This window comes from Rosa rugosa, chromosome 3 (genome assembly GCF_958449725.1).
Source record: "Rosa rugosa chromosome 3, drRosRugo1.1, whole genome shotgun sequence".
Taxonomy (NCBI): Eukaryota; Viridiplantae; Streptophyta; class Magnoliopsida; order Rosales; family Rosaceae; genus Rosa; species Rosa rugosa.
Window position 1 is genome coordinate 12,706,927 of NC_084822.1, and position 23,260 is coordinate 12,730,186.

The 23,260-nt window shown below is 41.7% G+C and overlaps 2 protein-coding genes and 1 long non-coding RNA gene across 3 annotated transcripts in view; 2 read left to right on the plus strand and 1 right to left on the minus strand.

Annotated features, from left to right (window-relative positions):
- The window catches only part of LOC133740117 (disease resistance protein RPV1-like), a 105,340-nt gene that overhangs the window by 25,887 nt on the left and 56,193 nt on the right, over positions 1-23,260 (plus strand). The gene's annotated exons all lie outside the window — the stretch shown is intronic.
- Positions 2,043-3,580, plus strand: LOC133740791 (uncharacterized). Its single transcript, XR_009861422.1, has 3 exons — positions 2,043-2,336; positions 2,480-2,597; positions 3,126-3,580. It is a non-coding gene; the product is annotated as an uncharacterized LOC133740791 (long non-coding RNA).
- Positions 11,131-12,648, minus strand: LOC133737247 (protein FAR1-RELATED SEQUENCE 5-like). The gene has a single exon (XM_062164849.1). The coding sequence runs from the start codon at positions 12,646-12,648 to the stop codon at positions 11,131-11,133; it is 1,518 nt and encodes a 505-aa protein (XP_062020833.1).

Genomic DNA, 23,260 nt, shown 5'->3' on the forward strand with positions numbered 1-23,260 from the left:
GTGCCCTACATACTTCAGTGCAACTCAAGCTTGGGCTGGCAATTTTTGCAAGCCTTTCTCCGAATAACTCCATCAGTTGGATTCCCCGGGTGTGGGCTTCCATGTCGTACTCCAGTGGACGCCCACATACTTGAACACCTGTAATTGCACTGAAATCATTTGGGATCATCGTCATCTCTCGATGTTGTCGAAATGGAAGGTGTGCGTTGTATCCCACCATCTTTCTACAAGAGCTGTGATAATCCGTCGCTCGCTCCTACACTTGGTTGTAAGAGTGAGGAGGAATTCGCCCAACCCAGTGCTCCTAATCTTCAATTTGACGGAATCAGCCAACCGTAAATACCACCATGCAACTAGACGTGGGTTGCCGCATCCCTTCGAATCTGCAAAGCTTCGCTGGTAACAATAATCGCGAACCGAGGTCAGACTTTTGAAGGTCTGGTCCAATGTATTGGGTTAAGGTAAACCCATGTATGTAGGTACAATCATTTCTCATGCTACCCCCATATATTGGGGGAGAATGAAACATGTAATCGTAAATTAAACGTGGAACTGGCATACGGACACAGGCGTAATTTGGAATTTGAAATATGTAACTAATGAAGCTGAGGTTGTAGTTACCGTATAGGATAAATGGTTATTGACATCGACGTGGACGACCGGGGAAGAAGGATTCCGGTCGGCTAGGTTGTAACATGGGACGGCGGGAATTGGAAAGGCTTCAATCGGGTCATGTCCTGAGACAGCTGATTACGCCACATCGGTCGTCCTGATGTATATAGGTGATGGAGTTGATATATCAGTGTCGTTGGTTGTAGCCCTCCACTTGAAACGGGTGAATGTCATTTCACAAGAATAGGGACAGAAAATTGGTGATACCTGATAGGAAAAGGTCAGGGGAGATTTGTAATAACAGTGGGTGACTGCAGGGGACCTCCAAGCTCACATCGCGTATCGGATAAGCGGACGAGGAGGAAGATAAAACAGGGTACGACGCCGTTTCGCAGTTACATTATAGGATTGCGGTTTGTGTTAGACAAGGTCATACAACTTACTATATGAAACGACATACGACGAAGGAGTAGGTGTTTTACGCGTGCGGGCCCCGCGGGGGGGGGGGGGGGGAGGGGAGTTTGGTTGGGTGTGGAAGGAAGGAAGATATAAATGGATTTGGAGATGCATTTAAGTCAAACGTACAGTTCCCCCTGTGAAATCCATAATTTTCAATTCGGACATTAGGCAACGACTTCCCAACAAACTTCAGTTTGGAGGTGCATATCGGAACTTATGTTCCTGCTGTGGTTACAATTGGTAAGTTGTCGTAGATAAACACATTGCATCAACTATCCGCTATCGTAACAATTACCCCACCATCACCAATAAATGTTGACTCCCGTCATGTATTGTGAGCCCCGGAAAAATTGTCGAGCTAAGTTGAGATCGTTAAGAAAGTAATTTACGATCTCGGTAATTATTAAAGATGCTCGAGATTATTTTTCAAAACTTTCTCTAAAGTGAAATTCTTGGTTTAAGAATGTTATAATAAAGTACACGACACGACGAGTTCGTGGTAATTTTGGGGGAATTTCTGGGACACCGGAAGCATTTATTATGAATTTCCGAAGTTTGAGAAATATGGAAATTCATTTAAATAAAAAGAAATTATCATGGTGCGATCTTGGCCGTTAGTTATACCACCGATTGATCACAGCCGTCGAAATTAAGTTGGAGCAGCCTATAAAGAGGCCTTGGCTCGGTTGGACGACCAGAAGGATCGAGATAGAAGCTCGAAGCTTCTGACCCGAAACGGAGTCGCCGACCCGAGAAAGAAACCCGACAAAAGTGGCGTCGTCCGGCCACCGATCGACGACTGACGACCGCCATCTTCTTCGCCTCGCCGTCGCCAACATCCTCCTATCCTTGGATCGTCCATGCAACGATCGTGAACGGAGAGTCGAAGGAGAGAAGCAGCGCCTGCTCCACCGGTTCTGTGGTGTTTTCCGGTGACTCCGACCACCGATCGACTTGCATGAGGTATGAAAAAAATCCTCTCGTCGTGCTCTACCTGTTGGTGTAACTAGTTTCTGAATTAGGCTGAGTTTAATGATCTGTGTTTTCTGGGTTGGTATCTGACGCCGCCGCAATTGTCGTCGCGGGCAATCGTTCTGGGTTTCTCGATTCATTTCCGGCATCCTTGAGTACGAACTCGCCCCTGGTCGAACTTAATCCATGTTGCTTGTCGAATTTGGAGCTTCGAGGCGGAATTGTTCTTTGTTGCGAATTGCAGAATTCGTGAACTTGGTTTGGATTTTAAGCACCAAGCTGAGTTGATAGAGGTAAATTCAGAAACTTGATATGTGGATTGGTGCTTGATTACTTTGTGATGAGGAAATTAGCCTCGGCCTTGTTTTGGTTAAGGTAGATTGGAAGTCTCACTTTGAAATTTTGAACTTTGATAATTGTTGTGCTAAAAACGCAGAGCTTGTGAATTGAGGAAAAGAAGAGCAAGGAGAGGAATTCTGGTTTACCGTGTTCTTCCATGGAGAAGCTTTTCTACTGAATTGGGGCTTCTGTTATTAAGTAGAGTTTATATCAAGGTGGGTAGGTCCTCTTTGAAGATCTGTGAACCAAACTGTGTGAAATGGGTGATTTGGTTGCACTAGTTTTCTGTACGTTTTGTATTGGTAATGATCAAGTCATGAATATATCCTGCTGGGTGAGACAAATGATTAGAAACTTGAGTTGAGTTCTCACAGGTTTGTGGTAGTTGGACAGTGTGTTAAAGCATGTTGAAATTGATTTATGAAGCTTGGAAAATAGTTTAAGGTAAATAGGTGTCCATAGTAATTTGAGTAGAATTACTATGTGACGAGAACATTAAGTGAATTGAAGTTGAGATGTTAAAGGATTTAGGAGGTGAAGGTAAATGCATAGAAATTGTTTATATAACAATTGCAAGTGATGTGTTCGGTAATTGTCCCAATTAGTGAGTTGGTCGTGATTGGTCAAACCTTGGTCAATCCTGGTCAAACTAGGAAAGTGGTCGGACAATTAAAGTGTCGATTGTTTCCTTAAATCTTAAGGAAAGTTATTAACGATCCTTATGTCGGAACTTAGGACTCCAGTTACCCGAGGAACGGAAGGTTTGCGACTCTCGGAGTACGTGCAGGAAAGCATCGGAATCTAGGTAGGGATTCAGGACTCTCCTCGGTTAGTGATTTTCTTACATTGTTATTAAATGATGCATGTTAGTTGGTATGGTTTGGTTATGTTCAAATGCAATGCATACTAACCAAACCATGTGAGAAATGTGATGGCTTGAGAGCGAAGGGTGGCTCTGACTTCCTTGGGTTCGATCCCCAAAACCTCCGGAGGGTTAGTTACACCGGTCGGACGGTGAGCGATCGCAATGACGACCCGATCCGTGTGTGTAGCTAGGTAGCGGACGCTCTCGCTATGCTTACCTGGTGATAAATTAAATTGAGGTAAGGTCGTGTAGTGGGTCTATGGGACCGGCCATCAGGTAAAACTTGGATTTGGCGCCGTATTTATTTAAGCATCATGCATCAGTTTTCAAGTTGAAAAACAACCTTGTTCGGGAGATGATTTTCATTTGCAATTCGGGAGATGACGGTGTCCCAAGATCGGCTTTGTCGCCAACTGTCGCCACCGTCTCTTGATCAAAGGGATGATCATGGGTCATATCTTGCCCCCCATGCATCTGATCAGTATCCACGTATTTGGCTTGATCAGTGGAGAAATTAGATATTTGTTCAAAGACAATTGTATTGTCAGAAGAACAACCTTGTTGATGACCTTTTCCATGCACAGCCTCTGTGTAAGGCTGTGACTCACCAGTGAGACCCTTAGGTTGATTGCCACCTATAGGCAAGTTAGTCTCAGAAACAACCTCTTCGCGTGCAGATTTTTGACGTTCGAATTCGCCTTGATGCGAATTAGCCAAGGTAGAACCTTCCTCGCGTAAGGTCGTGAACTCAGATGTGATGTTCGCGGCAGGTTGGGCAGTCTGTTTGTCTCTGCTCGAGAAAAGCTTTTGTGACTGCTCTTTAGCTTTCTGAGCATTCTGATTCATTCGCTGCTCCAACTTGCGAATTCGTTGTTCCCTTTTCGCGATCGAAGCTGCCAGATGCTTCCCATAATTTTCACTATGCAGTGTAAGGATGCGAAGCCTCTCATCCAGGCTAGCATCTGGTGGAATGATGAGTGGTTCGAACTCGTCATCAATGTCAATATTGCCAATGGTGGCAACATTGGCCATCTTGTCACTTTAGGAATTTCTTTTGGTAAAGATTTTCCCCTGACATCCCAATGATGGCGAACACAAAAAGACTCTAGTGTTATCCAGATTGTCCCACTGGGCGTGCCAAATGTTTGGCTCCAGTTTTTCTTGAGCTGGTCAACAGTCTCTTTTCTTGCGTGGGCGTGCCAGCACCGTTCGGGTGCGGTCGTCGGGGGTGTCCCTTGACCTGACTTCTATCAAGCGATTGTAGACGAGGAGAGCACCAACCTCGTCGTGGGATTCTTTGTGCCTCGTGGTGAGGACTTTGCTGAAGTTTCTTCTTGTTCACAAGTCGATACTCAATATTGCAGATTGAGCAGAGCAAAATCACCGGGAAGTATAAAGAACTTGCTAAAGCGTGACTTTAGCTTAGCTGGTTTGCGAGGGCGTTACCCTTGCTTGGCTGGTTCCGTAACCGTTGTGGTCGCGGTACTACAGTCGGCTCCTGAGGAGACCTAGGACCGAAGCACTTTGACAGAGGGTTTGGTGGCACTGAAAGTCGGCTTCCGAGAAGACTAGGACTAGGAGTGTGATCACCGATAAGAGAAAGAGAAGGAGAGGAGTTGCTCTTAGAGAGGTTTGCTCTAGAGAGAACTTAGATCATCTTAGAGATGTTTTGATGTATGAATTGGTTTGGTGAATTGTTCTACGTTGTAGCCTCTATTTATAGACTACCAAGCAACACTATTTGGCCTTAAAAACAAATCATAATGGGTTAGGTTTGAGCACTTAAACACTTAATGGAATGTTAGGTTTGAATACTTAAACACTTAATGGAATTTGTTAGGTTTAAGTCATTTTCTGCTCCCTTATCCTTCAATTTTTATCTCTATCAAGCACTTAGTTTTTGACCATGACTTCTTCATAAGAAATGTTCCACTATGAGTGTAGATAACCCTGATAAATTTTCAGAGCTTTTCATATAGTGGTTGGGCCGAAAACGCTGCTGGACCTCTTACAGGTCCAGTTTCCAAGCCTTTCTAGACAAGGAAATTCCTTCAATTTTATCTCCATCAAGCACTCCGTTTTTGACCATGACGTCTTCATAAGAAATGTTCCAGTATGAGTGTAGATCACCCTGATCAATTTTCAGAGCTTTTCATATAGTGGTTGGGCCGAAAACACTGCTGGACCTCTTACAGGTCCAGTTTCCAAGCCTTTCTAGACAAGGAAATTGGACTGATTGTTTGAAGGCCTTCCACTCACTTGTAGCTCTGGCACTCTTCATAAGAAATGATCCTTGGGCTTTCTAGATTTAATCTGGAAGGTTTCAGCTCATTTGAATTTCGTTTGGTCAGGCGGCCGCTCCTTCTGTTTAGCTCGGTTTCTCCTAGCCGAAGTAGGAAAATGTGCTATAGTTGACTTTTCATGCTTCCATAGTAGGCTTTATTTAGCCTCTAAATATATATATATTTCGAACTTGTCGACAATATATAGCTTGAGCCACTGACATTGGCTCAATTTCTCCAATACGTGCCTTGTCAGGCCAAAATGCTCATTTTGGGTCCAAACACAGCGTTCAACTCCTTACATGGACTTATATTCCGCAAGTCATGTCTAATTTTCGCCCTGCCAGTTAACGTCATAAAAGGTAATGAATCGTAATACAACAGTTGTCGCAATACATATTGTACAATGTCGATGTCAGATGACGTCCGTACAGTAATATAACGTCAGTTAATATAATCGTAACATAATGTAAGGTCAGCAAACGTTATATTACAACAAAAGATGAGATTGCCCCCCAACCAGGAAGGGCTGCAACAGAATAACACCGTAAATAGTAATCATTATAACAATGCAAGTGAGCAAGGGCATAATGCGTAAATACAATTAATTCAAGAGATATAATTAACCTATGGAATATGATTAGGTGATCCATACACATATGCATAACCACCCCCATAAGAAAAATGCATTGGACATCTGCTGGTTGGACATCCACTGTTATAATACATACCGGTGGCCATCGGATTACTTGGGTTAAACCCCCACGACTCGTTAATGGATTACTTGGGTTAAACCCCCAAAATCTATTTATCGGTTTCAAACCTTGTCGAGTTAGAGTTCCCATTGAGCAGCGAGGACGAAAGCTCACCCCTACAACAGTATGAATGCAGGTACTGTGCACTGGTGATGGGACAGTAGCGGGCGGAGCTGGGTGTGCGAAAGCTCGGTAAATCATCGTTTGGATTTTATTTTAAATTCTCTTTCTCGAACTTCGTGTTTCGGAGCTTGTTGTTATCTAGCCTCGTGTTAAATTCAGTTGAATTCTCTTTCATTGAAATCCGTACCACGTGTGAGTCCTTATCCAAGTTCTGGACGAACGAAATAGATTTTAGCAATTCAAGTTTTCACCTCAAAAATATTCGTAGCTTCCGCTGTGTTTTCCAAAAAGCTTTTCAAACAAAATGCCTAGCGGTTCTCTAGGATGTAAATCGAGCGTTCGGTTTACGTTTTAGAGACTCGCGGCACTGTGACGTGCTTAAGCTGGTGAGGTGCAGCTTGGGGCGTTGTAAGGATGCGAAGCCTCTCATCCAGGCTAGCATCTGGTGGAATGATGAGTGGTTCGAACTCGTCATCAATGTCAATATTGCCAATGGTGGCAACATTGGCCATCTTGTCACTTTAGGAATTTCTTTTGGTAAAGATTTTCCCCTGACATCCCAATGATGGCGAACACAAAAAGAGTCTAGTGTTATCCAGATTGTCCCACTGGGCGTGCCAAAATGTTTGTTTTGAAGCCCGGTGGTTGAATGTGCTTCAATAGAAAAACTTCTGATGTAGTCCCACTGGGCGTGCCAAAATGTTTGTTTTGAAGCCCGGTGGTTGAATGTGCTTCAATAGAAAAACTTCTGATGTAGTCCCACTGGGCATGCCAAAATGTTTGTTTTGAAGCCCGGTGGTTGAATGTGCTTCAAGAGAAAAGACTCTGATGTTGTCCCACTGGGCGTGCCAAAATGTTTGGTTTTGATTTTGTTGAAGCTGAAAATTGACAAGAAATTAAAAAACAAAGAAAGGAGCTAGCAATACTATGTTTGGCTAACCTCCAGAAGGCCACGGGGGAGGCCATCTATGCTTCACTCCAAGCTCCGATGTATCAAAATTTGTAGGGTAAAAATCCCTCCTGTGAGAGCTTGTAGGAAAAGAACAAAGATACTTCGCGTCGAAGAATTGGAAGCAATTTGGCTCGTAGGAGGAGTAATCTTGCCCCCCAAGTATCTTTGTTGGTTGACGAAGCATGATCTTCATTTGCAATTCGGGAGATGACGGTGTCCCAAGATCGGCTTTGTCGCCAACTGTCGCCATCGTCTCTTGATCAAAGGGATGATCATGGGTCATATCTTGCCCCCCATGCATCTGATCAGTAGCCACGTATTTGGCTTGATCAGTGGAGAAATTAGATATTTGTTCAAAGACAATTGTATTGTCAGAAGAACAACCTTGTTGATGACCTTTTCCATGCACAGCCTCTGTGTAAGGCTGTGACTCACCAGTGAGACCCTTAGGTTGATTGCCACCTATAGGCAAGTTAGTCTCAGAAACAACCTCTTCGCGTGCAGATTTTTGACGTTCGAATTCGCCTTGATGCGAATTAGCCAAGGTAGAACCTTCCTCGCGTAAGGTCGTGAACTCAGATGTGATGTTCGCGGCAGGTTGGGCAGTCTGTTTGTCTCTGCTCGAGAAAAGCTTTTGTGACTGCTCTTTAGCTTTCTGAGCATTCTGATTCATTCGCTGCTCCAACTTGCGAATTCGTTGTTCCCTTTTCGCGATCGAAGCTGCCAGATGCTTCCCATAATTTTCACTATGCAGTGTAAGGATGCGAAGCCTCTCATCCAGGCTAGCATCTGGTGGAATGATGAGTGGTTCGAACTCGTCATCAATGTCAATATTGCCAATGGTGGCAACATTGGCCATCTTGTCACTTTAGGAATTTCTTTTGGTAAAGATTTTCCCCTGACATCCCAATGATGGCGAACACAAAAAGACTCTAGTGTTATCCAGATTGTCCCACTGGGCGTGCCAAATGTTTGGCTCCAGTTTTTCTTGAGCTGGTCAACAGTCTCTTTTCTTGCGTGGGCGTGCCAGCACCGTTCGGGTGCGGTCGTCGGGGGTGTCCCTTGACCTGACTTCTATCAAGCGATTGTAGACGAGGAGAGCACCAACCTCGTCGTGGGATTCTTTGTGCCTCGTGGTGAGGACTTTGCTGAAGTTTCTTCTTGTTCACAAGTCGATACTCAATATTGCAGATTGAGCAGAGCAAAATCACCGGGAAGTATAAAGAACTTGCTAAAGCGTGACTTTAGCTTAGCTGGTTTGCGAGGGCGTTACCCTTGCTTGGCTGGTTCCGTAACCGTTGTGGTCGCGGTACTACAGTCGGCTCCTGAGGAGACCTAGGACCGAAGCACTTTGACAGAGGGTTTGGTGGCACTGAAAGTCGGCTTCCGAGAAGACTAGGACTAGGAGTGTGATCACCGATAAGAGAAAGAGAAGGAGAGGAGTTGCTCTTAGAGAGGTTTGCTCTAGAGAGAACTTAGATCATCTTAGAGATGTTTTGATGTATGAATTGGTTTGGTGAATTGTTCTACGTTGTAGCCTCTATTTATAGACTACCAAGCAACACTATTTGGCCTTAAAAACAAATCATAATGGGTTAGGTTTGAGCACTTAAACACTTAATGGAATGTTAGGTTTGAATACTTAAACACTTAATGGAATTTGTTAGGTTTAAGTCATTTTCTGCTCCCTTATCCTTCAATTTTTATCTCTATCAAGCACTCAGTTTTTGACCATGACTTCTTCATAAGAAATGTTCCACTATGAGTGTAGATAACCCTGATAAATTTTCAGAGCTTTTCATATAGTGGTTGGGCCGAAAACGCTGCTGGACCTCTTACAGGTCCAGTTTCCAAGCCTTTCTAGACAAGGAAATTCCTTCAATTTTATCTCCATCAAGCACTCCGTTTTTGACCATGACGTCTTCATAAGAAATGTTCCAGTATGAGTGTAGATCACCCTGATCAATTTTCAGAGCTTTTCATATAGTGGTTGGGCCGAAAACACTGCTGGACCTCTTACAGGTCCAGTTTCCAAGCCTTTCTAGACAAGGAAATTGGACTGATTGTTTGAAGGCCTTCCACTCACTTGTAGCTCTGGCACTCTTCATAAGAAATGATCCTTGGGCTTTCTAGATTTAATCTGGAAGGTTTCAGCTCATTTGAATTTCGTTTGGTCAGGCGGCCGCTCCTTCTGTTTAGCTCGGTTTCTCCTAGCCGAAGTAGGAAAATGTGCTATAGTTGACTTTTCATGCTTCCATAGTAGGCTTTATTTAGCCTCTAAATATATATATATTTCGAACTTGTCGACAATATATAGCTTGAGCCACTGACATTGGCTCAATTTCTCCAATACGTGCCTTGTCAGGCCAAAATGCTCATTTTGGGTCCAAACACAGCGTTCAACTCCTTACATGGACTTATATTCCGCAAGTCATGTCTAATTTTCGCCCTGCCAGTTAACGTCATAAAAGGTAATGAATCGTAATACAACAGTTGTCGCAATACATATTGTACAATGTCGATGTCAGATGACGTCCGTACAGTAATATAACGTCAGTTAATATAATCGTAACATAATGTAAGGTCAGCAAACGTTATATTACAACAAAAGATGAGATTGCCCCCCAACCAGGAAGGGCTGCAACAGAATAACACCGTAAATAGTAATCATTATAACAATGCAAGTGAGCAAGGGCATAATGCGTTAAATACAATTAATTCAAGAGATATAATTAACCTATGGAATATGATTAGGTGATCCATACACATATGCATAACCACCCCCATAAGAAAAATGCATTGGACATCTGCTGGTTGGACATCCACTGTTATAATACATACCGGTGGCCATCGGATTACTTGGGTTAAACCCCCACGACTCGTTAATGGATGAACTGCAATTTGACCCATCGGATAATAAATATGATCGCGTTTGGAAGGGGCGACATTTCTATTTGATCCATAACAGTGCTCCACATTGTCCTTGTCCTTAACTGCTGCTTCACGGGGAATTCGATGTGGCTTGACGTTGTCGGGTGTCCCGGATTGGCTCTTTTGACAGAGGTGGGCATCGTTAGCGTCATCATGTTCATATGAATGTCATTTTCTACTGTTTTTGGGGCACCTCTGTTTGTTGTGACCGGGTTGGCCGCAGGTGTGGCACCGACGCGGTTTTTTTTACGTGGCCCTGTGCAGTTTCCATGTGTCCGACTCGTTTCTTCCCCTTGTACCTCACAACATTCGGGTCCCTGACAAGGTTTTCATGCCTTCCAGGGACATGTTCCTTGCTACCCGCCGATACCAACAAAGCCTCCAATTTACCTTCCAATTTGTCTAGTTCAACGTTCAGCCAGTCATATGTTTTTGTGTTCTGCGATCCAGTATCTGATAATTTGGACGTCCGATCCATCAAGTGGCCAAACATGGCAGATTGTTCGCCATCTTGTACAGTTGGTGGAGTTAGTAGATGACAATTAATATCACACCTGCCTTATGTGGTCCATCGGTTTACAATGACAGATCCTGGGATCTCATGTTTTAACACGTTAATGACATGGCAACATGGAATGCCATCGTAATCGATCTTCCTACAGGAACATTTTATTGTTCCATCCGCCTCATCGTCGAAGTAGAGAACAGTGTATTTCCAGTCAGGCCTGCTGTGCTTCCACATGGAATACATACGACTCCCGTGACATTCAACGGGTTGCTCTGTAACCAGCCCTTCAACTCTTTCAATCTCTTTGTAACTAGCCCTCCAACTCTTTCAATCTATTTCCATACAAGATAGAATACATTATCTGTATACGTGTTGGCAGCGTGCTTCTCCAACTCCCTCAGCTGCGTCGTTAGCACATGCGTTGAATTGATAGAGTCATAATCCAGCTCCTTCAACCTGTTTCTTAGCCTGCAATGTGCTCTGTAAATGATTGGGACCAACTCTACCAATTTTATTCCTCGCTTCAAGTAATCCTTCACATACCAATTCGTGCCCTCACAACATTGGGTGCTCCTCATTTTTGCAAAAAAGTAGCCTCGGCAATAAGTTTCGGCCCATCTTTCAAGCTTTTTGTACATTGTGGCAAACCAACCAGCATTTGTAGGAGAGTGTTCCTCTATCATGCTAGCCCACCTTGTCTCAAACTGATGAGGGGTTAATTGATCCCACATCAACCTCCGAAACACTTTCGACAGTTTCGGGCATTTAATGTTAGCAGTAACGTTCTTGCCTATGTGCCAAGAACATAAGCGGTGAGGACATCCAGGTAGGACCCTCTCTAATGCAGATCGCATTGCCTGATCACCATCAGTTAGGACTGCTTTTGGTTGTTTTCCATCCATGGATGACAAAAACGTCTCTAACACCCATGTATACAACTCAATAGTCTCGTCCATCAATAAAGCACATCCAAAAACCACGCTGCTGAGGTGGTTGCTACATCCAACAAAGAGAACCAGCGGCTTCTCATAACAATTTGTGTTGTATGTGCTATCAAATAATAACACATCTCCAAAACAACCATAATCAATCAAGGCTGTGGAGTCTCTCCAAAAAAGGTTGCACAATCGATTGTCCTCGTCAACACTAAATCTGCAAAAGAACCTTGGATCCCCATCACATTTGCCATTCAAGTATGCAAGAGCGGCTTCAGTGTCGCCTTCAAACATAATTTCCCTACGTGTGGCATCCAGCTTATTGTACAGATCCTTTGCCCTAAATCCTACATTCACGTAACCCCCTGCTTGGTCCATCATATATTCGTAAGTATGACATGTTGGAACCGAAACCTTTCTAAGGGCCATTACATGGGCCACATGTGAAGGCATACAATTACGACGTGACCGCAACAAATGAGAATATGTGTTTGGTATCAATTTGTGATTGTGTTCTGCTTCGAACCTCGTAACTCTGTATCTCATCATCACGGGACAGTACACGACGCGGAGACGAGCCAGACACCATCTATTTGGTGGTAGGGTGACAATGTTCTCCATCATCCGTCTCTTTCCCTTCCCAGAACAACACCATTGCCTCTCTGAGATGACATCCGTCTTAGTCGACCTTCGCATTACATCCTTCGAGTGAGTGTGCTTTGGTGGTAGGGTGATAATGTTCTCCATCATCCGTCTCTTTCCCTTCCCAGAACAACACCATTGCCTTTCTGAGATGACATCCGTCTTAGTCGACCTTCGCATTACATCCTTCCGAACACTAAACCCAATGGTGTGGGCATAATCGTAATAAAAACTGTCAGCTTCCTCCAGGGTATTGAAAGACTTCCCAACCATGTCTTCATTCTGCAATTAGTCATACGATAATCCATTAAATTGATGTAGTCCTCCACCCTGATCTGAATTAAATTTGCCATCTTCTTGACCCAAAACACTATTATCTCCTGGTTGTTCGTCTTTGTCCATATAAAACTCTCTTTCCTGGGGATATGGGACTAACAATTAGATCAAAATTAGGAAAATGTCGATGCACATTGTGTAAAAAACATTACTGACTCAAAGATATGCCGTTCAATAATCTGACACTAGCCACATATGAACAATAACAGTGACAATGCTGTAGATTCATTGCTTCATTAATTCACTTCAGAATGCTTCTATAAGAAAACGGATTAGGCAATGGTGCATATGCAATTGAAGATACACCGAAGTGGTCAATAATCGAATACCAAATGAAATCGGTTTCGGGCGACCAATCGGACGTACTGACATGGGTATTTCATCAGCGATATAAACATGTGATGTGATAGTGGAGATGATGACATGACTAACGAAACAACAAACAACGCCCAGGTTTACACTTACCAGTGTTCAAAACTTGTGCACCTTCCTTCGATCACAATTGATGGAATGCAAACGCAATGAGTCGGAGTATTAATATCCCTCAGCTTATCGATCCAGATTACCGCCGCCCGTATTCAGCCAGGATACTCTTCTTAGACGACCTTCACATTATAGTGTACTGGCCCGCGGCTTCCGTCTTTCAATCTTGGGCTTCGGACCTATCGGCCTGCGGAATTTGTGTTTGATCACTGTACGCTAGGGTTCTGTCATATAAAATTTGGGGGGTTTAATGGGATTTAACATTGCCAGAATCACGTACACCACAATATAAAATCAATTTGTTGATTGAAAATAAAAATTACAAAATTTGACACCACATTACATCCGACAACTTTATTAACAGTGCAAGCTACTAAGGCGGATTAAAGCAAAATCATCAACTATTCGACAAATTTTCGTTCAGCAGCGTCACTTTCTCTACAATGTCATAGGTAAATTCATATCAGTACCGTAACCTTTCGTTAACTATCGTCAACTGTCCTTTCAATGACTCACTGTCGTGTACATAATTCGTCCCAACATATCAAATGTCACTCAGTCACTCATTCATCCTACTAACGCTTCGTTTATTATAGTTTCATTTCGTCAAGTGTCGTCACTTTCTGTACAATCTAAGCGGCAAAATTCATATCCGTATCGCAAACTTTCGTTCAGTATCGTCAACTATCATAGTATTTAGTCAGCGTCCTCTACATAATTCCTCAGAATATATCAACTATGTAATTCACTACCTCATTCATCCGCTATAGTAACGATTCGTTCATTCTACTTTCTTTTCGTCAAGCTATCATAGGTAAATTAATATCAGTACCGTAACCTTTCGTTAACTGTGGTCAACCGTCGTTGCATTTAGTCACCGCCGTGGACCTAATTCAGCATAATATATCAAGTATGTCATTCGCTTACTCATTCATCTGATATATAGTAACGCTTCGTTTATTCTAGTCAAATTTCGTGAAGCTTCGTAACTTTCTGTACAATCTCATAGCCAAATTTCAGATAGGTAGCGCAAACTTGAGCTGACTTTCGCCGACTATCGTTGCATTTAGTCACAGTCTTGTACATTATCAGTCAGAATATATCAAGTATCTGATTCACTATGTTGACTAATCCAATATAGTTACGATTCGTTGATTGTACTTTATTTTCGTTAAGCATCATCACTTTATCTACAATCCCACAGGTAAATTCATATAAGTACAATAACCTTTCATTGACTCTCGTCAACTGTCGTTTCATTTAGTCATAGCTGGGTACATAATTTGTCCGAATATATCAAGTATGTCATTCAGTCACTGTCATTTGTCGTATTGGTGGTGTACAGATAAGTCAGTCAATTACTGTTGATCGGCAACTGAGATCCGAGGTGCAAAGAATTGGATTTACAAACAAACTTGATCGAATTGGAGCAGATGAATGGAAAGTTCTCAATCCTGTGCCTTATGTGTATCTTTCCAAAACATATTTTCAAATACCTTGTGTATGATTTTAATTTGGTGTATCCAATGAGGTACTTTCTGTTTCAATTACATTATATTTCTAGTCACCAAGTCGTGCATATTTGTCTACAATAACTTCAGGCATACTATTTTTGGAATGTATTTCATGTATTATTGGTATGACTCAGCGGAACCACATGCCAAACATGAACTTCATGATTTGTCAATAGCAATTGCAATGCGGAAGGAAATTTCATGCGACTCAACATCAATTCCAAAAGCAGTTGTAATATATTGGGCCTGAACAGCAGGGCATAATGATAGCTTCAGAATATTATATTATTACAATACCAATTGACTTGCAGACGAGATATATGTAGATTACCTGTGAGATCAAAAAATTGTTAGCCATGTTCGATTTGAATTGAATTAGTACTAGTTTATTAAAAAATGTTGAATTTAACAATATTTATGTAAGTTATTGAATGTATGTTATTGAAAAGCTTGAGAGTTTACTGCAGATGTCACGCCCCGAATTCTGAATTAAGGATTCAAATTCGAAGCATGAACTCAAATACCCTGTTCATACTCTCAGAATTTACTTATTTTTTTTTTCAAAATCAACCACACCTTACACCTCTTAATATTACATAAACCAAATCCTCGAGTTACTTATTACAGCACACTCTCACCAAATCAAATTGTAAAACTCAAATGAGTATAAATCTCCTCACAAAAACAAATGCTGTAAATCCAATACTAATACTCTAAACCGCACGATCACTGCCCTGATTCTCCTGACCTGTGAGATTACCCGCTACACAATTTGAATAGTGTACCGGGAATTGCAACAACACAAAATCCGGTAAGCTTTTGACAGCCCGTATGAGTAAACAAGGAAGAACTGTTGATTTTATTAAATTATAATTCTTATAACTCAAATAAACAATCAACACACTCACAAGGTAATTCCAAAAATCATAGAAACATAAAAGTAAGTATTTTTCGATACTCTCTTTTAAAACTCAACATTTGACAGGCAGGCTAGAACTCTGACTGATCACAACCAACAATTATTGCAACATTAATATGTGAAATGACATTAAAGCAATACATGCTTGATTCTCTTTTTACTCACACCTTCACATATTAATAATATATCACAGATAGATATAATATAAGTACACTTCTCTTTTTAGTGAATTTTCGGATTAACTGGTAACAAATCACAAATCCACGTGTTAGGGTCCGACGTACTATACCCAAAACACGGGAAAACCAGGTTGACTGGTAACAAATCATAAATCCACGTACTAGGGTCCGACATACTATACCCAAAGTACGGGTAAGCCGCAGCATACCAAGGACAATACCAAAGTATGTATACTCAAAGTAAGCAACCTTCCTAAGAGTATAATAGTGCACTATCTGAAGGGACTATGGCCCACAGCTTAACTTCCACATAACACCAAAACACATTTACCAGTAATTCACTTAAGCACGGGGTAGTAGATAACACCCGGCTTCACAATTATACCTCTCAGACATAATCAAATCCACAAAATACAATCTTTCTGAATTATAGATCGTATATATGTATATGTACACCCACATAATGAGACATATTATTTCAAGACAAATCTTTATTTCTTAAAATAATTTTCCACATATTCACAATTGGGCATATAAAATAACTTTCACACCACATGATCAACATTTCATTATTCAACAATTAAATGCGAGATTAATAGCTTGAATAATATCTAATCCATTCTCAATCATTTCAGCACACCAATCACACGTCAACCAATATATATATTCCACGTAAATATATATATACGTAATCATCCGCTCAAGGATGACCACTAATACCAACTATAGTTCAAGCATAAAAACCGTGAAATTCAATTGTATAATAAAATCATTTTACTTACCTATGGACCGTAGTTGATCAAGTCCATATGATTTAAAACAAATATTTATTCCACAAATATTTTCACACAATTGCGACAAAAATAAAGTAATTAAATTTATTCGGTTCGTAATATGAACCACGTGAGGTTTACTCACCTCTAATCCAGCTGCGTCTTCTAAAAAGTCAAATATAACATTATTCCAAACACTCGTCAACTCAAGCCGTCAAGTACCTAATCAAGTACGGTCTTTGCTTAGTAAACGAAACACAAAATAAACTTAAACGACGATCTAAGGGTCAGATTCTTAAAATAAAGGCAATCCAACGGTCAGATCGAAATTAAACGATGATCCAACGGTTAGATCGAATTTATACGATGATCCAACGGTCGGATTGAAATTAAACGATGATCCACCGGTCAGATCCTCACAGATCGCCCTTAGGATCATCCTCCAAAATTATCACGAAGATCCAACGGTCAGCTCTTCCTGAATCGTCCTTATAAACATCTCCACAAAATTTTATGAAAATCCGACGGTCGGATTCTCACGAATGGCACTCCGAAACACTATTTTGCAATTATACGAAGATCCAACGGTCGGATCTTCGCCTGTGACCTCACAAAGTCATCGGAACAATCATACGATCAACATATTAAAATTTGAAGGAAAACCGATGGTCTGATCTTCGCAGATCGTAAACCGAAGATAAAACGTAAGAACGTTAAATAGTAACGTCAAAACGTAAATCCACTATTTATCAACTTTTTCTAAAATAACCTTGTTATATATCAAAACGCTCGTATGGATGCGTAGATCATCGCCTAGATAATGAAAACTCAAAAAAAGGTCCGACGCGCCGCCACACCCGGAGGTCAGACGGCGGTCAACGTGGCGGTCAACGCCGGTCAACAACCTCCGATGGCAAAGTGACCAACTACAAACTGGTTCAAAATGAAGGGTTGATCGACTTTCATACCTGGAGCTAAGCGAGATTCGGTCTAGATCGTCCTAGATCAAGCTTGGAAGTCGGATTAATCCTGTGCGTCCGATCAGATTTCAGATTAAATCAGGGACGTCGAAAAAGTCAAACCTTGATCTAGTGTTCTACACTCAAATTCGTGATGAAAGACTTACATGGGGATGATCAGGGGGAGGAGGAGATCACGAAAATGGGAAGGATCGGTCAAGGGGACGCCGAAAAACTGGAAATCCGCCCGGGTCGGGTTTCGCACTGCTGAAGCTGCTTCGATCCAGCTCTGTGGGCGGCGGAGGGGCAAGGCGACACCGGAGGGCGGCTGGGCGTGGAGCGGCGATCACGGGGAGGGCCGGGTTGTGGCCGGAGGAGGAGCGAAGGCGCCGCTGGGGCCGGGTCGGGTAGAGCGGGTTGGCTGCGTAGGGAGGAGAGAGAACGGAGAGAACGAGGGACCAAACTGCAATTTTGAGAAAATTTCGTCCTTCCGAAAAATTCTCATTTTTCACATATTTATAGAAATTTCCCAAATTTCAAATATTCATAACTTATTCATACGAACTCCGAATATTGCGTTCCACATATGCACGAGATCGTATCAACAAGTTCTACAACTTTTATGAAGGAAGTTTTCCCAAATTCGGTACGTATAAAAAGTCACTTTTTGAGACCCCCTAAATAACGTTCGTTTTCGAAAATAAAATCGTTCGAACTACTTCCACAACTCCTTCAAGCTTCGTACTCGCTCCTAATACAGCGAAATCATTTCTAAAAATCCACAGAACTTAATTTGGATTTTTCGGGGTATTACAGCAGACATGGGCTCTATCTTTTCATTTTATTCTGTCTTTCGATTTTCTCCACGAATTCCTCAATAAATTAATTCACTATTCCTCAAAAAACTAATTCGGTATTGCCGTTCAGTTTCTTCAAGTATATGAACAAATTACATGAAAAGCTTTCTTGGTGGAATTCGATTTACTTTAATTTAGGTGATACAAATTGCGAAATACATGGATTGAAAACTGATGGAGAACAAATATCAGCTTCAAGCTTGCTCTTTTGGTGTGTACAAAATTTTTAACTCTATCGTTGTCATCCACTCATGATATTGTTTCCCATCGAAAAAATTGATTCAATAAAAGGTCCTTCGTAAAGGTGATGAAATGATATGTATATAGACACAACATGACGGAGTGGATAGGTAATTACAAAACATACGTGAAGTTACGTAAGCTGACGTAAATTTCTGAATCATGACGTAAGGCTATGGAGACCGACTACATCCTATGGAATTGATCAAACCCTACATAGTGCTACGAAAGTCACGAAACCTTACATAATGTTGACGGACGTGTACGTAGGCTAACGAAACCTTACGAAACCTTCCCGCAAGCCAAGAACACCCACCCTTCATAGCTCCAAAAAATACTTGACCTTACATACCAACCTTGACGGCTTACCGAATATTGAATCAATTAGGAATTAGATCTACAAAATACTAATAAAAACCTCCCAGCCTACCTCAAATATCTTGACGTCCAATCTACTGAAACAATTGCCAACTCAAAACTGTCCTCGACTCTATTTATATGGGGACACATAGGCCTGGCAACGTGCGGGTATAGTGCGGGTACGGTGCGGGTTCTTAACGGGCCGGGTTTTTAACGGGCCGACCCGGTAAAAACCCGTTAAGTTAACGGGTTTCCCGGGCTAAACCCGGCGGGTTTGCGGGTTATCCGTTAGAACCCGTTAAAACCCGTTAACAGATTTATTTATTTATTTATTTATTTTTTAATTTTTTTTTTTTAATTTTTTTTTTTTTTTTTAATTTATGTTTCCAGATGCAAGTAAAAAATTCAATAAAAAGTATAATTCAAATCTACCTTTTCAAATGAAACAAAAACTTCGATTTGAGTATCCTACAAGGACAGCTACAAGGTGCTCTTATTTCAATTAGCTTCAAACCTTGAAGTCCATACAGCATATTAACAGATCTAGCACATTCTTATAAGACTTTTTGTCAAACTCATCTAATACCATTTCTGAGGTTTGGTAGTCCTCAAGTTCACAGAAAGGAAGCAACCTTGTCTCTCAATCACTGGACAGAAGACTACCATTATCAACTTACAATGTCCAAAACTGTCCAAGCAAGACTCCAACCCTCGGTACATCACTACTGAGTATCTCTCGGATCTGATAATGCTTTCTTGTTCATTTCACACCTCTCACGTACAAGTATCTTCCCTTGGCTGTCACATTCTTATCATATTTGAGGATTCAAGCGGATCCATCACTAAGACACCATGAAGAATGTCAAACAGATGCTTCAAATAACTGTTGCATAGATTTCAAGTAATCACAATTTCTGGATATAAAGTCACAGTTTATAATCACCGATAGTTGGGCAAAAGATACAATCTGCTCATTTCCCAAATTTATTGGTCAACTAATTATCACTTCTTAAGACATTTCCACAATAATAACCAACTCATCACTTAATAACTTTGCATAAGCATAACACCACCCAAACTGTAGCTGAAACCATTCCAACAACAAACCAATATTACCATCAATTCAATAAACTGACCAAACCAATTACAGCAGTTTTAGGGTCACTGAACCCAAACTGATTCAACAGAACACATAGCCATTTACCTTCTTCTATCTCCAACTTGTAATCGATTTATCCCTGCTACCTTCCACCACCATTAATCAATTTTTTTTTTAAAATAACCAACTCAGGTTTACAGTCCACACCCAATATATTGATTGTTCGATAAAGATTTATAAACTTTATCATCAAATGAATCATATTTAGCAATGATCTTCGATCAAATTCACTCAAAGATTCAAACTTTTCAATCACCAAAAAGAGAGTTAGAGTAGAGTAGAGTGAGAGCTCACCAAAAACCCAGAAATCACAACAAAAACCCAGAAATCTATCACAACAAAAACTCCATCATTCAAACCCAGAACACACTCAGATTTCATATTATAAAAAATGCAATACCCAGATACAAAAACTGCAAGGAATCGAAGAAAACCCAAAGCAAAAGACAGATCCAATACCTTGAGAAATTGGGCGCGCAGAGAGAGAGAGAGTTGGGATTTGGGTGACGGAAATGAATGGGAGGCTGCTGTGCTCAGATTCAGCCTGAATCATTCAGGCTTCAGGGTTACGTTCCAGAGAGGAAATGGTCGAAGTGGGTTTGTTTGGAAGTAAACGAGTTCCAATGGGTTCCAGTGGGTTTAGCACGCAAGGCCCGTTAATTTGCGGGCTTTTTGCGTGCGGGCTTTCTTAGCACGAATTTAATAAATGGGCGGGTTAGTGCGGGCTTTAACCGTGCTGGTTTCGGGCGGGTTTGCGGGTCACGGGCTCACATGCCAGGCCTAGGGACACATTTTAATGAAATTACAATTGCACACCTACATACCCAGTACACACTAGTTGGCGGAAAAGCTATAATACCAATCTAATAGAAAAGCCACGAGACCCATACCCTAACCTAAATCATATTTCCTTCACGAACAAATAGAAACCATAAAGACTAAATTATCAAGTGATTTGGAAACTCGATAATTTTGTAACTAGTAGTGGAGAAGCTAGCTTTAATGGAGAAAATCAATTTCCAATGAAAGAATCTTGACAGAACAATTACCTTATTCACCTCATAATTCCAAACAGAGGTTGATGAAACCGCTAATGCACTCAGAACATGAGTGCAATACTTGAATAAGACCATTACCGTGGGTCAAATTAATGGGAAATTAATATAGCATTCTTCACCCATTGATTGTCCAATACATATGGGTGGAAGACATAAAATATAGGGAAAATACTCATTTACCCAATTTTAGCTTAAAATGTGCCCACTTGCCCGACTAAGAGTTTTTAAACCCCATTTACCCAAAACACTCTAAGGGATTATTTCCCCTTTACCCAATTAATTCTTTTTATTAATTTTTGGGACTTTTTTGCCCTCTCCTTCAATCTCTCTACTCTCAGTTTCTCTCTCTCTCTCTCTCTCCCCCTCACCGATTTCTCTCTCCTCCCCCCTCACCGATTTCTCTATCTCTCTCTCTCTCTCTCTCTCTCTCCAGAAGACGTCGGATCTCTCTCTCCCTCCCTCCATCCCTCCGGCAGGTCGCCCACGACGCCTGCTCTAGCCATCGCCGCGCCGAAACTCGTCGTCGTGCTCTCCGCTGCCAGGCTCGACGCCAAGCCGACGGTCCTCGTCGCTGAGAAGCTCGGCGAGGCCGGGGTTGACCTTCTGAAGGAATCGACGACGGACTGAAAATGGCTATCTGCTATTGTGCAGTCATAACCATAAAAGTTGTAACATTAGTGCCCCCCAGTAGACTTTGTATTGGGGGCCAATGATGACTGCTTTATTTATTGACGGACTGAAAACTGCTATTCCAAAGTAAATGTAGTGTTAAATTGCAGTAGTTGATAAATGAAAAAAATTGTGTTGTTTGTGTCAGTCTAGTGGGGGGCAGTAGACAGAATATTGACCCTCATAATGTGGGTTTTTAGACATTATCTGTTGTTTTGAGTGTGAATAACTTGTATAATCTGCGAAACATAGGAAGCGGTGTAATGTTTGATGGTCTATTGGGGGGCAGTAGACACATTAGTGCCACCCAATAATGTCTTTCTTAGGAGACAGTAATTATCTCTTGTTGATTTGTTTGTGATAAAGTGCAATACACTGTGAATCCTTGAAACTGGTGCAAGTTTTAATGGTTTAGTGGGGGGCAGTAGACACATTACTGCCCCCAAATAATGTCTTCATACGAAGTCAGAACCCTTCACTTAACTGGTGCAAGTTTTAATGGTTTAGTGGGGGGCAGTAGACACATTACTGCCCCCAAATAATGTCTTCATACGAAGTCAGAACCCTTCACAAAACTGGGGCAAGTTTTAATGGTTTAGTGGGGGGCAGTAATAATGGTTTAGTGGGGGGCAGTAGACACATTACTGCCCCCAAATAATGTCTTCGTGTTAAGTTTAGGGTTTAGGGGCAGCGTTAGGGGCAGTAGACACATTGCCGATGAACTGCGACGAGGACGTTGGAGTGGCTGGATCGCCGATCAATCGAACGGCGACGAGAACGTTGGATCGCCGACTGGAGCTTCATCGTCGTGTTCAGATTTGGACTGCATCTCCGGCACGGCGATCAGAGAGAGAGAGACAGACCGGAGGTGGAGATCATGGGGAGGAGAGAGAGAGAGAGTGGAGGTGGAGATCGGGGGGAGAGAGAGAGAGTTTGGGAAGGAGAGAGAGACTGATAAGAGATGGATGGGTTTTAATTTAATTAACAGGGGCTAAAATGTCAATAGATGTAAGATTGGGTAAATGGGGTTAAAAAACTCTTGGTGGAGTAAGTGGGCATTTTTTGGGCTAAAAATGGGTAACTGGTCACAGCCCCTAAAATATATGTACTGGTGGTCATAGCATTATTGTTCAGGATGATGCGTGACGAAATGTCACGTGGTTGACAACTTTGTACGATACATGCCGATAACGAACGTAAGGTTACCATAGTGAACGACACGAGACTTCAGTATACGGAAGGATATACGTTAGCTTTTCATTGAACCAGAGTTGTTCATGGTCGGTGCCGGAATATACACACTCCCAGCACAAAATGATACGATTTTTTACTGTAAGTGACGTAAAGTGGCGAATAAGGAATTGAATCTGAATTTTTGG

Bases quoted from the DNA above. Each gene is read 5' to 3' on its own strand.
- LOC133737247 (XM_062164849.1), bottom strand. From the start codon at position 12,648: ATGGTTGGGAAGTCTTTCAATACCCTGGAGGAAGCTGACAGTTTTTAT.